Source organism: Vigna radiata, chromosome 8 (assembly GCF_000741045.1).
Source record: "Vigna radiata var. radiata cultivar VC1973A chromosome 8, Vradiata_ver6, whole genome shotgun sequence".
Taxonomy (NCBI): Eukaryota; Viridiplantae; Streptophyta; class Magnoliopsida; order Fabales; family Fabaceae; genus Vigna; species Vigna radiata.
Window position 1 is genome coordinate 44,291,287 of NC_028358.1, and position 15,210 is coordinate 44,306,496.

At 28.4% G+C, this 15,210-nt stretch overlaps 1 protein-coding gene across 1 annotated transcript; it reads left to right on the plus strand.

Annotated features, from left to right (window-relative positions):
• Window positions 1–10,402: 10,402 nt before the first annotated feature.
• LOC106772211 (probable protein phosphatase 2C 60) lies at window positions 10,403–14,990 on the plus strand. Its single transcript, XM_014658454.2, has 5 exons — window positions 10,403–10,811; window positions 11,314–11,776; window positions 12,408–12,775; window positions 13,600–13,836; window positions 14,331–14,990. The coding sequence occupies exons 2-5, from the start codon at window positions 11,458–11,460 to the stop codon at window positions 14,598–14,600; spliced, it is 1,194 nt and encodes a 397-aa protein (XP_014513940.1). The 5' UTR covers window positions 10,403–10,811; window positions 11,314–11,457; the 3' UTR covers window positions 14,601–14,990.
• Window positions 14,991–15,210: the final 220 nt, after the last annotated feature.

The following is a 15,210-nucleotide window of genomic DNA, read 5'->3' on the forward strand; positions in this document are numbered from 1 at the left end:
TATCATATAAAACTAGATCATAAGTAATCAATTTCAAGATTAAATCCAGAAATCAACAGTACAATGCCTCATACCCTCGTTTCACCCAAATTCATCCTAAGACAGTATAGTTGATCAAGAACTTTCATGTTACCACTGTTTCACATATTTCAAACAACATTTTTAGCACATGCCGATTCAAATTGATAAGACAAAACATGAGTTTCTAGCTTCCCTTACCTTGGAGTTGAACAACGCAGTGCACCAGAATGTCCTAACAAAACCTCACGCTGAAAAAGATTCAACAGAACCCAGCTCACAGGATGATCAAATAGCGCCTTGCACCATAGGGAAACTCTAAAGGTACCTATAGACCACTAATTTGTGATAGAAATAAGTTTTTAGAACGAGATCAGAGCTGGAATTTGGGGAGAATCACAATCAGCCACATGCAACAGAATTTGTTGCATGATTAAAGCTCTAAAATTGTACGGGAAAAGAAGATTCAACTTACCAGTTGAAGAACAACATAATTGATCGGTGAAAATCAAAGCTCTCACTGCGAGGAACAATTATGTGCCTCCTGATTGTTGAACAAACAACTCAGTGATGAAGAATTTTAGAGAGAAGGTAAAGCACAGAAAAAAGGTTGATTTCTAGAGAGATAAAATGTTTGTGTTAATGAACCAGGACATGTTTTAGAATTCTATTTATGTTTTAAAGTGAAAGGTTTTTTTTTTTTTGGGTTCTTACAATATTCATTAATCAACTTAATTTTTTTTTCTACAACCTTTTCACAAAATTTTTCTCTTAAGTTTCAATTCTCACTTATTTTTCCTTTATTTCTCTCATCTTCCAAGATATCACCCTCAAATAAATACATAACACAAGCATTATATAACTTTTCAAAAGAAAAATCAGATGGCATTGTAAATGGTAGTTCACTAATATAAAGTAATTATTCTAATATAAGTTTATTGACTTTAAGGAAAATTGTTTTCACAATATTATATAATGTTGAAAGGAATAAAATAAGAATGAGTTAAAATTGTTAAAAAAATAATAATAATGATTTGATAATATTTTTTTAATAATATTTTAACATTATTTACGTATTATTTTATAATTAATTTATATTAATGTTTATAATTATTATTATTAATTATAAAATAATCTCAAATCAATCATAAAATAATAGGTAAATAATATTAAAATAAAATATTATCATACTAAAGTAACCTTATTAAAAAAATAGTTACATACGTTTTAAAATTAGAATTTAGGTTATAGTACTACAATAATATAGTACATTGGTTGACGTAGACAGCGACGCCTCCAGTACCTTAGCCAGAAATGAAGACCCGGTCAAAAAAAAGTGAGTTATCATTATTTTGGTACTATATAATGAGCCATCAAATGGATGTATGCATTTTGGTCTATATGGATACTAAAGTATTCCTAATCCCTATTTTTAAATATATATTTTTTAATATATTTTTGAACTTAAATATATATTTTTTAATAATTTTTAAAAGATATTTGTTAACTTTATCTATTTGTTCATGAAATTTTATTTATATATAATTGTTAAATATTTTATATAATTATTTAACTTTTCATTCAATCATTATTTGTATTATGATTTGAAATTTTTATTTTTATTTTTTAAAGTATTTGATCTTAAAGATATAAAAATATAGCTTTTTTTATTAAATATTTGATATTTTTTTTAATATTGAGTATTTGGTAATATTATATTTTTTTATTATTGAATATTTAATAATATTATATTTTATGACGTGATATTTTTTTTCATAGAGTATAATTAATTGATATTCAATATGGAAAAAAAAAATAGATGTGAATATAAGTTTGAGTAATGCCCTGCTTTTAAACATTATTTGACAAATATAATATTTATAATTTTAAATTACTAATTTATATTATAAAGTACATGAATTTTATCATACGAATCTCTAGTAAAAATATAATAGAAGTTTTAAAATTTGTATTTAGGTGTTTTGGAAGATGGTATATCGATGAAAGAATATTTAAAGTGTCTTAAGACACGTAGAATGTTGTGATCTTGAGTTCATCGAATATCATTAGAATTAATCAATGTACATTTAAAAAATTGTTTGTGTTTGGAATATATATTCCATCACATTTTTGTTCTTAAAAATAATTCAAAGAATAAAATAAATGAATATTTAAATTGTCTTAAACTTTGATTCAAAACTATTAAATATGATAAAATTATTATATATAAATTTGAAGAGGTCAAATGTAATATAATTAAAAAATTATTTCTATTTATGTATTATATTATGTTAGTTGAAAGTTTCATATTAATATGAAGAAAAATTTATAATATATAATTGATTATAAATCTTATTTTACAATTTTGCTTAAAATTCAAAATGAACATGAAATAAAAATTTGGTTAAAATATTTTTTTTTTTTAAAATTGGGTTAGATTTAAAGATTATGTTTTTAATCATCACGTGTACCTATGATGATTTTTTTTTCGATCAATATTGGTGAAGCTATATTTTGTTCAATATCAACCGTATTTTTCTATGAAAATAATAAGTTTTACATTTAATATTAATTAAGATACTGTAAGAAAAATAAAATTAAAAAAATGCAAACAAAATATTTGACAAACTAAAGAATTTAAATAAAAAATCATTGAAATTGAATGGAAATTTTTTAGAAATAGTAAAATTGGAGGAGGAAATGCAAGTTGAATCTTACATGAATCATGGTGATAGATGCATAGGAAATAAAAAAATAAATAAAATAGTTATAAAAAAAGAATTGTTTGGCATCCGAAAGAAAGGCGAGTGAGTAGTAGTACATTATCCTTAGATGGTGTGGACCATTTTTAATGAATGCAGAGAACTTAACCTAGACTAGGTACAATGCTTCCTCAAACCAGACGTACATAACTGTTTGGATTGGAGTTGAAAGAACATGGTACACCTTTCTCCACTCCCATTTTCCTGTCGGTGTAAGAATACGCATCATCTTTCGCTACCTAGTTTCTTCGAAAAATTCCAAGTACATTTTCATCATCACTTTCCAGTTAGCATACCTCAAACCGGAAAATTAATTCATCATTTTTGTACATTAGCTGCCTAATTATCACTCTCCAGAGAAAAATGGCCCACGTACGAACCTCACTCATTCATAAATGATCTTCATACCAACAAGAGAAGAAAAATTAAACTTCCAACTTGCTTATTCATACCCATCATAGCTGTAACACCAAGCTAGTCTTTTTCTCACGTCAGGATGATCCTACTCTTAATTATAATATGGCCCAATTCATCTAAAGAATCTAATTACGTAAAAATCTCCTTTTTATTGCTTGTTTTTATCTGCAAGTGTTTGAGTTGGGATTATCCACCCAGCTGAAATGTGGAAGAACCAGTGAGCATATGTATATATATATAGAGAGAGAGAGAAGAAGAAAAAGGAACAAATGAAATAAAAGGGTGTGTCTTATTCTGTTCACGTGGCGCACTTTAGGGGGCTCAACACTCAACTCAATCCAGTGGCAATAATGCTGGATTTGTGCAGTAGTTTTAATCAGTGTAGCATTGCCCCACCACACCAGCACACCAGCACCAGCACATTTTCAATTTTTCATACCAGTTTTTCTTTTCTTTTTTTTACTTGCTGCTGGGTTGGGTTCCTCTTTGATCTTTATCATCATGCAGCAAAATGACAAGTATATCCAATCAGTGAGTGATGAGATTGATTGGGTTGTTGTCACTGTGACACATTTAATTCTATATGTTAGGTAAAGGGGCATATCTGCTGCTGCTTCTGCCATTTTCTCTCTTCCTTTCACTGTCACTCTTGCTATCCATCCATGCGCCATCACAATGCTGACAAATCAATACCACAGTAACGTCTGTATACATAAATATATATAGTAATAAGAAAAAGGAGAACCATATGTATTATAGTATGGTTTTCAGAATAGATTTTCTGGGGAAGGTTTATTTTGCTGCTTGGTGCTGCATAATCTCTTGAATTCTGACTAGGGTAGCTACTTCTATGATTCATGTCACCTTGTTTTGTCTACTTAATTCAAATCCAAAAAAAAGGAACCTTGTTCGAAGGCACGTCCAGTGTCACGTTATTTTTTTTTTAATTCTGCACATCACATTGGGGTTTTGGACATTATGTATATAATAACAGCCACAGATTTTGTTGATCTTTACGCAACTGTGTGTGAATAATTTTGATTCACTCGTCAGAATATATATATATATATATATATATATATATATGTGTGTGTGTGTGTGTGTGTGTGAATCTTTTTGGTCCAAAGGAGACAAATAGGATTAACAATAATAAAAAAATAATCCGGCAAATAGGTCAAAAGATATTATATAAACTTTAACAATTGTTTAATTTGAGAAATAATAGAGAAAAGAAGAAAGAAAAATTAAATTCTTTTTTTTTTTTGAAAAATTATTATGATTTATACTGAAATTCAGTTTATTTTCCTTGTATTTGTGCAATGCAAGATTATTTTCAATATTATTATTATAATTAATATACCATTATTGCATAAGTCCTCAATTTGCTCAACAAGTGTGCATATATATTTGCTATTGAGGAGTTCTATGATGTCGCCCTGTCGCCCATATAATTGTGCAAAGCTCTGATATATATATTATTTGAAGAGTTCTAGAAGATATTGATTGAATAATTTATCAATATTTATTTATGATTTATATGTATAAAAGTTACAGGTTTTTCATTTTTTTTATTATGTATGGCTTAATTATATTACCAATCATTCTTACATTTTTTTAATTACTTTTAGTTAATCTTTTAAACTTTTGTTAGTGTGTTAGTCAATGATTTTGAGCTATTTTTCTTAAATAAAATTTCTTTATATATGTGTGATGAAATGTCTTTTTTTTCCTACAAAATGAATAAACAAAAAAGAAAACACCTATCCTAATAATTAAAAAAAAAAAAAAAACACCTAACCCCTATGATCTATTGAGAGCCAAATTAAGTATCCCAGTGATTATGGACAAGTCAGATGTCCACATCACTCTGGTTTTAGTATACTAATATAATATAATATAAGATTATTAATATATGTATTAAATTTTAAAAAATTATTGTATAAAATAGTATTGTCTGTAATGTAGGTTAGGAGCCTAGAAGCGTGGTGATTAGGAAACTCGCGGGAAATCCGATTGCAAATATTACCAAAAAATATATATATTTATCATGTGCACTTGTAAATTCATAAAACAAAATTGGTATTCAAGAATAAAAAATGTAAAAGTATGTAACCTTACAAATAATTTTAAGAACGAAATTAGTATTACCAGATGACGTGAGTATAAAAAAACACAATTTTTAGAACTAGTTTAAGAACGAAATTCATATATAACCTTACAAATAATTTTAATTATTTTTAATTTTTAATTGAAAATAAAGAAAATTATGTGATGAATTGCAAGTTATAAACCATTTGTGTAAAATGAAAATTTCTATTGTTGTTATCAACATAATAACAACTTTTAATATATTATATAATATTTGATTAGTAATATAATCTATATATATTTAGTTATATAATTTATTTTAGTCAGTTTCATTAAATCAACATTAACATCATTAAAATTATTTGTATATGATCGTTTATCTTAGGTTGAGTCCCATATAATACATGTTGACACAACACTTTTTAAATTTTAACATATGACATCTTTTAAAATTTTATACCCGATGCATTTAAAATAAAACAACGTTAACATTAATGATACCAAATTAGCTTTATTTAAAAGTATTAAAACTTAATCAAGTAAAAAATATATATTAAAATTAAAGTAAATTATAAATCTAAATATAATAACCGAAAAATGAACGAGAGAATAGCATAACAATATTTTGGTACAAGTTTTCAATTTGGTTTTTTTTAGTGTATGAAAAATCTTTAAAATAAATATAAAATAAATGGATTGAGTATTATAATAAATTAATAAAAAAAATGTGTAGTTTGAATAATTTCATGAACATTTACAATTCTAAAAGAAATATAACTAATTTCAATAATCCATCCTCAACAGTTTTTATAAAATAATTATGCTCGAATGATATAAAATAGTTTATATAGCTTTTAAGATAATTATTATAAAAAGTATTTGTTATATATTGACGTGATTAAACAGGAATGTGTACATAATATTTTGTTTCTCTTTTTAAAAAAATAATTGTATATTATTTTGTTTTCCATTGAAGTTGAAGGAGAAAATATCAATTTAAAATTACATAAGGGTGTTTACTGATATTTTGACAATGTATATATAAATTGTTTAATTTTTGTTTTACGATGAAGTTGTAATGATGAAGTTTTATTATGATTTCCAAGTATTTGACCTTTTCTTTTTTCATTTTTCTACATACGATGCTTCTCTTTTAATGAAAATTAGGTTAGCTAAGAAATATTAACGTTAAGTGAGCATGAAGCATCTTTCACCATTAATCATAGAGGAGAATTTTTTTGTATATTGTAAGAGATAAAAAATTGCATAGAAACCTATTAATTATTCCATTGATACATTTATTTATTTTAATCATGGAGGAGAATCTGTTTACACTGTAATGCCATTTAAAAAATATATTGGATTATATATATATATATATATATATATATATATATATATATATATATATATATATATATTAATGTAAAATTAAAATTTATTTATATCCAAAATTTTGATATATTTTGATTTCAAACGGTTTCATACTAAAATTATAATTTTTAATACGGTTTAACACGTTTTATTTCAATATCAATTAGAAAACATTATATTTGAACTGAATTCTTTCTGGTTTAAAAATTTATTTCTAGTTACTCTGGAATAATTAGGAGATTCTATAGAAGAAATACGGAGTTTTGGTTTTGGTAATAACATGCTATGGAGTAGTGGTCCCGCTTATGGAGTCAAATCCATACATTCTAAGAATCAATATTAGAATCTCATCGATCTCATAAGGATTATACCAAATCTCATCAATTGAATCACTTTTTCGAGAAATACAAAACATCTACATTAAAAAATTTAACGAAATTGAACTAAAAATACTATATTCTTTAATTTTTAAGTTTAAAAACAAAAATAAATTAAATTTTTTAAAATACAAATTCTTGTTCAAAATTTATAAATTATATATATATATATATATGCATAAAATTCAAACAAATTTTATTGTTGCTCTACTTGTATAATAGCATAATGGAGAGAGAGAGGGGGAGAAAGAGAAATACATCGTATTATACGTTATTTCTTTATCCAAAATTTTCTTAATATAAGATGAATAAAATTATGATATTTTGATTGATAGAATAAACAACTTTTATTAAAGTAATAAATGTGATAACTTAATCTCTTATCAACTTTATTTTTCATATATGCTTTGAGTAGAATACAAAAGAAAATGGAAAGCAATTAATTAAAATATTTCAAAGTTGGACCAAATTTGGAGATAATAGGATAATGTTGTGTTCAATAAGTAAGGTGGATTATGCACGCCATCTCTGCCAACCTATACTTTCATATAATTAAGAACATATTTAAACTGCTTTTTTCGTTAACACATTTATTTTTTTCCTAAAAAATATTGAAAATAGTGTACATAAATTAATTTGGCAATTCATGCCATTGCTAATCTCACGTTTGGTCAAAGACAATTAACAGTTAACCATCTTTCCAAAATAATGTTATGGTTTTATTACAATTTTTCTTTTCATATAAATATCAATTCAGTGTGTGGGTTTATATAATATAAGAAATTAGAAAATTAAAATTAAATGTACCTTAGAATGTTAGAAGTTTGGTTTTGTTTTTTCTTTTATAATATTTCTAAAAAAAATGTATCCCTTTTCTTTATTATTGGAAATGCATAAGTTAGTATTAAGAAAGTGATTTAGGTGACATTTTAAGAAGAGTGATATAAATAATCTTTTATTTTAAATATGGATTATGTTATTAATATATATTTTCTATCTATTAATTTTGAATATGCATTATGTTATTAATATATATTTTTTTTATCTATAATAAATATGTATATATTAAAGAAATGTATTTTAGATTTAAATTAATTAAGATAAGATTTATATTCGCTTATATATTATTAACTGGTATTATCTCATATAAGATAAGAAGATTTGTGGTTTTCAACCTATAGTATTCTATATGTATTCTTATATAGGGAGCTATTATTGTCAAAGCTTTTGAAAAACAAAGTCAAATGTTTGATTTGGAAAATTAATAGGAATTCACAAAATTCTTTGCATCTAATATCTTATGCAATGATGCTGATTTTATTATCTTTTTCCTTCCTCATTTCGATTTAAGTCTTTGACTTTATAACATACTTCAATCACATAAAATAGACACTTTTCTTTCAATTATTCATGCAATAAATCACAGGTTGGTCCCTACAAATAATTGAGGGTTGCTGAATATAACTTTTTAAGTTCACTCAAATTTTACTACTTTTAACTTAACACCCAAATTTAATTACATACTTTTAGTGAATAAGTAAATTCTACTTAAAAAATAAATAAACAGAGAAAAACTGTGTCCAATGACCTAGGATATTAAATCTACCATGATAGGATACATGGAATATTACCACTACTATTATTATTAATTTTTATTTATAGATACCAGATTAAATTTTGAAAAAAAATGATTATAAAACTTCTTAAAAGATAAAAAAATATAATGTTTCATCTTAATAAAAGTTAAAATTAATATTGTGTACATAAAAAACAGATGATTATATAAATTAATTACATTTATTAATATGTATATATATTTATTATTATTATTCACCAGTGAAAACACATGTATTAAGCATATATGTATATTCAATTTTTCTTATGATAATAAAATTGTTATTGTTATAATTATAAAAATAAATATACATAATTTTTATAATTTTAATGCAGATAATTCTTACAAACAGTTATTTTAATTTTTAAAAATAGTTAAATTTTAAAAACGTCATTTAAAATGCTTAAAAAATAGAAAATAAACGTGTACTGAAATCCTCCTTATACAATATTAAAAAAGACGTTATTGTTGAAATATTAGGATATCATCTTCCATGGTAATCCATGTTAGAATGATCAAAGAAATCCGCAGAGAATAATTTAGAAATGTATCTGGTTTTAGACTTATTTTAAATCCCTATTAAGGTAGAAAAATATTATTAATATAAAAAGCTAATGATAATTATTATATATTACAATATTATCATGAAGATAAAATGTATGACAAACATCATACATTATAACATTTCTTTCCACACAGTTAATATGAAAAATTGACCTTTTCTTGTAAACCACGTGTTGCAATTTTTTAAACAAAGTGTTTATATTTTTAATTAGTGATAAAACTGCGTACTCATACGATTAAGAATGTATCAGTCTCTTGACATGACAAATGTTTTGCATTATTTATACGTGCACGTATTTTTTTTTTTTTAATTTATCAGGTATATGTCGCTTTAATTCAGGAAATAATTTATTTTTACGATTTTTATCGTGTATAAAATACAATACTTGATTACCATTATTCGTAATATTATCTTGCTTTTGTAATTTTTATTGTTATTTATTTTAAAAGATGACTATAATTATATTTATCGTAGTTTTTAGTTTTTTTATTTACCTTTATTTGATATTTAAAAAGTATATATGTTTATAGTTTCTCATCTATGAAAAATAAAATTACTTTATAACATATAAATGGATGTAAATAAATGTATTTTATTTAGCTATTTTTTTTTTCAACATAATTAACTTATTGTTTCGTTCAAATTCTTATCTAATAGAATTTTATTTAGGTTTAAACAATTTAGTTGTTTCTATTTTTGGAAAGTTTTCCCATTTTGATCTCGTCTTATTCAAATCTCCAATTGAATTTCTATAAGTGCTAATTTTAATCAATTAAGTTCTTGTCCTTAAATTTAGTTAACGAGATTAACTTTTTCTGCACAGGGATAACTTGTTAATTTCTATAAACGTGACTTATTTATTGTTAATTCATGCCACGTTTCAACTCTAAATAGGTCTCGTTTACACTTCTAGCTGTGGAAAAAGTTAACCGGTAACTAAATTTGATGGCAGACACTTAATTGATTGAAATTAACAACTCAATTGGAGATTCTAATAAGACGAAGATAAAAATGGAAAAACCTCTCAAAAGGGATATATATTGTAAACTTATTACGTGAGTGTATGAGAAAATGTTGATGGTAAGTGGTTAAAATTATGAATGGCAAAAACATGAGATGCTTAAATTCATTGACTCTGTAGTATGTTTCTCTCTCTAACTTTTTTCTCGTTCTATCTCTCTCTAGTTCGTCATAGTGGTGTGGAGCCCATAGCTGGACCTGTGCTTTGCTGGCTCCAAGCTCTTCGTTGTTAGTCTTTTTATGGGGCTTCTTCTCTCTCAGTTCATAACAAAAGAAAAAGGCAAAAACAAAAACGAAAAAGGGTTTCACACTTTGTCCAATCTTTCACACTGAGCTCTTTCGATTTTCAATTATCTTTCATGCGCCACTCTCCTTTTTCTTCTCTAATACCTTTCACCTTCTGCATACACACCACTTGCCTACAAAAGCAACACAAAAAACCCATTTCTGTTTCTTTTTATTGATTTGATGGATCCGCAGATCTAATGATTTTGCACACTTTCCTACCTACGGATCACTGTCTTCTTCATCTGGGGCACCGGAATACCTTCTGATCGATTGTCAAATTTTTCTGGGTGAGATCTCTTACCGAATTTTTTATTTTACTTTGACTTCTTGCCGTACAACATACATGTTTACACTTGAGCAAAAAGATTGCCTGCTCCCGTGATTGGATTTTATGGAGATCAGTGTAACTTGGGGTTTTCATTTTCAATGTTAATGTGAACAAAGGATTTCCAATCAGCTGACCAAAAAGTGTCTCAGAAAAAGTGGGTTTTGACCTTTGGGGGAAATACAAGTAAAATATATTTTTTGCTTTGTTGAATTTTTCATCTATAGCGGCTGCTCTGTGTGGTCATAGTTTTTGTTGCGTTAAAAGGAAACCGAAAGGTTGGATTTTTTTTTTCATTGGGAGTTGATTTCTTTTTGTGGGTGCTCTTAATATTCAGTCATCCATTATAAAACTGTGAAAAGGACTCACTGTTCAAGTTTCTAGTTCATAGAGGGTTCAGGTTGTGTTTGTTTGTTGAGGGTTGAACCTTAATTGATTTTAACTGTATTTGTTTGTTGGTGTAGTTTTTGCTGGATCATCTTCCTTGTTGTGGTGGTGAGGAGTGCAGGACCATATTCATAGTTTATGAAAGTTCCGGTGGGGTGAAGTTGTTTTTTGGGTTGTTGGTAGATGTTGAAATCCTTGACGGTTGTTTGGTGAAATGAGGGATGTTCTCGGAGTTGATGAACTTATTGAGGGCCTGCTTTCGGCCGGGTTCCGAAGGATTTTCTCGCACAGGTTCGGATGCCGGAGGTAGACAGGATGGACTATTGTGGTATAAGGACTCAGGGCAGCACTTGAATGGTGAATTTTCAATGGCTGTGATCCAAGCCAATAACTTGCTGGAAGATCAAAGCCAGATTGAATCAGGCAGTTTGAGCTCCAATGAATCTGGCCCTTATGGTACTTTCGTCGGTATCTATGATGGCCATGGAGGGCCCGAGACATCGCGGTTTATCAATGATCACCTCTTTCACCATCTCAAGAGTAAGTTGACGGCAAAATGACTGAATTCTTCAAGCTTTTCTGTATTGGAACAGGCTTTTCTCTTTGCCTTGCTATATTTTTGACTGCTTTCGAGTTCCAAGACTCTTGTAGTCAATTTTTCTTTTTAACTGGGACAACCACCAAAGGAAATACAGGGAATCGTCTTAAGTTAACGAAAACGAAGAAAAACAGTCGTCTTGTTCATTTCTGTCATGTCCTTAATTAGCTAGAAAGATTAGGGATTAATGGAATAATATAGTATGGATTCTTTTCCTGAGTTAATAATATGTCTAAGAAACAAGATTTTCCACTTTTACATGCCAATAAAAAACTCGTTTTTTCTTCTTTCATTTGCATGGATGGTGAAATTTCATTCTTTTGGTGTCAGTTTGTCAGAAGTTTTTACAGTGAAGGATTTCCCTTCAACTGTTTCTTTTGTCTAACATTCTATCAGGTCTGCAATGAATTAAGATTATAAAGATGTGTACAGAATCGAAACTAACAAAATAGTGGTTTTCAGTACCTTTTTGTTGCTTGTCTGTCGATGGTAGATTTGTTTGTATTTTGAATTTGAACCATTTCTATGTACATGAGTACTGAATATAACGTTCTCTTTTGCTTTAAATTTCAGAATTTACTTCAGAGCAACAATCAATGTCAGTAGATGTGATTCGCAAGGCATTCCAAGCAACGGAAGAGGGGTTTATGTCAGTGGTTGCCAATCAGTGGTCCCTGTCGCCACAAATTGCAGCTGTTGGCTCATGTTGTCTTGTTGGTGTTATTTGTAACGGAACCCTTTATATAGCAAACCTAGGGGATTCCCGGGCAGTTTTAGGAAGAGCGGTGAAGGCAACTGGTGAGGTTTTAGCCATGCAATTATCGGCAGAGCACAATGCATCAATAGAGTCTATAAGGGAGGAGCTGCATTCTTTACATCCTGATGATCCAAATATTGTGGTTTTAAAGCATAGTGTATGGCGTGTGAAGGGCCTTATTCAAGTAAGTATTTTCAGCTGCTATGTGTACACGTAGCAGATGAACTCATGATAAACACTTCACACCTCTTAATATCACTTTAAATCTGTAAACTTCCAAGATTGAAAATCAAATTTTCAGTTTTCAGGATGCGAAGATTAACATCAGAAATAGAAAGCTATGCTGAGGAGAATTAAAAGGGACTGGGGTGGGTGTGGGGAGAGAGAGAGAGCGAGAGAGAGAAGTAATGTCAGTGTCAATTTTTGTTGACAGGGCTTTATATTTTCAACTTCACTAGAGTTGAATAGCATTAATATCACAGTATATACGTTATGACTTCATATAAACTAAAAGCTATTATTGAAGTTGTCTTAGTGCAACGGCAGAGTTTCAGTTTCTAGATGCTGGGCTAAATGGGTTAATTTTTATCACTTCAGTTATAATAAACTCTAAATTATGAGAGTAGAAAGAGTCAAATAACCTTGCATCATGTAATTCTGTTTTAGTAACTTTGCTATAATTTCACAAGAGTTTGATCTAATCATGTCAAATACAGGTATAAATGTTGTCTATAATATTATGTGAATGGCAATTGCAACTAGTGCTTTTGTATCTCTCTTTTCTTCTGTGAAAGTTTAAATTTGGCCATGGACTTGTCATTTAATTCTTATCTCTGTACTTCCTGATAATCCTTGGCCTTTGTCATTATTGACTTTACTAGAGCTGCTTAACTCATTTGATTCAATGCTTATTATTATCTTACCTAACAGAACTTGACTTAAAACCTCTCTCTCTCTCTCTCTATTTATGAATTATCATAAATATTAAAATCTGTTTCTCAACTGCAGGTTTCTAAATCTATTGGTGATGTGTATTTGAAGAAGGCCGAGTTCAATAGGGAACCTCTATATGCTAAGTTTCGACTTCGGGAACCATTCAAGATGCCAATACTGAGCTCAGAGCCATCAATTTCTGTGCATCATTTGCAGCCAAATGATCAATTTATTATATTTGCATCAGATGGACTCTGGGAGCACCTTAGCAATCAAGAAGCAGTTGATATAGTTCAAAACAGTCCCCGCAGTGTAAGATACATATTTAAATTTGACTATGCTAGATTGTGTTATACCATTACCAGTAACTTTAAAGTGGATTTTCCATGAGAAAATTGTAATCAACAGATTTTTTTTTTTTGGCGGAAATGCAGTATTTAAGTAACAAAACACCACTCTTTAAATTCTAGCAACAAAACTTGATTTAATTTGCTTAGAGAAATTCATGCTGGAATATAAAGCCTTCCCTTGATTTGGATAATCTTGACAAATAATCTTTTGTTGAAGAACCTTGCTTATATCTGATATGGTCGCACAAAAGGACCCTTGAGAGATCTTTTCAATGATCTTGGATTGGTGAAGGATGACTAAGCAAGATATTGGCATGCCTAAATTTCTATGTTTCTTGACACATGAAATATTTTTCAATGCATGGCTTGAAAACAATTCGATAGCATATTATTTGGTCAGTCCAGGTAGAAAGTTGAGTACAAATTGTATTCATGTTTCATCTGCTGTGTTTTCAGGGAAGTGCAAGGAGGCTGGTGAAAGCTGCACTTCAAGAAGCTGCAAAGAAAAGAGAAATGAGATATTCAGATTTAAAGAAAATAGATCGTGGTGTTCGCCGTCATTTCCATGATGATACCACAGTGGTTGTTGTGTATCTTGACTCAAATCTTGTGAGTAGGACAAGCACTGCGAAGTTCCCTGGTATTTCTGTGAGAGGGGGTGGTATTAACCTGCCTCATAACACACTGGCACCTTGTACCACACCAACAGAGATTAGTGGTACCTGATCTAAGTTGTATCTTTTATCTTTTTCTTTGTTGTATCATTTTCTTGTGTGAATACCAGTTATCTTCAAATAGCAATGAGAGAGGAGCAGCACTTCAATTCTTTTGAATGTGAACTGTAACTTACTAGGATACTAATACTCATCATGTCTAGGTTTTTTTCCCCTTCCCCTCAAAACCAAAACAACACAAGAGATTTTCTGATGACCATTATAAGAGTTGCCTTGGCACCATTTTATCTTTCTTGGTAACTTTGATCTTCAACTGTCATGATGCTGAGAACACCACCATCTTTGTTTTAGCCTTAGATAATGCAATTCATTCAGGTGTTTTAGGTGGAGAGGAAAATCACTGTGTAAATGTTGATTATGCATGACATGATGTAATGTTAAAGGTGTCTTCATTGTCACATTATTGAACACAATCAATCAATATGGCATCGTCCACCTCGTCTTCAGAGAAAATCATTCTTTTGAATGATTGAATGCTGATAAAGAAACTTGAATGAATCTACAATAATTTTTTTTTCTGATTTTGGAAATATCTTTCCATAGATATATTAAATGCACAGACACATTGAGGAGGATGAAAGTGAAACATAGGAAAAAAAGAA

Coding starts and splice junctions, on each gene's coding strand:
- LOC106772211 (XM_014658454.2), top strand. CDS start 11,458: ATGTTCTCGGAGTTGATGAACTTATTGAGGGCCTGCTTTCGGCCGGGT. Junction 11,777..12,407: donor CCTCTTTCACCATCTCAAGA/GTAAGTTGACGG, acceptor TTTAAATTTCAG/AATTTACTTCAGAGCAACAA. Junction 12,776..13,599: donor GTGTGAAGGGCCTTATTCAA/GTAAGTATTTTC, acceptor TCTCAACTGCAG/GTTTCTAAATCTATTGGTGA.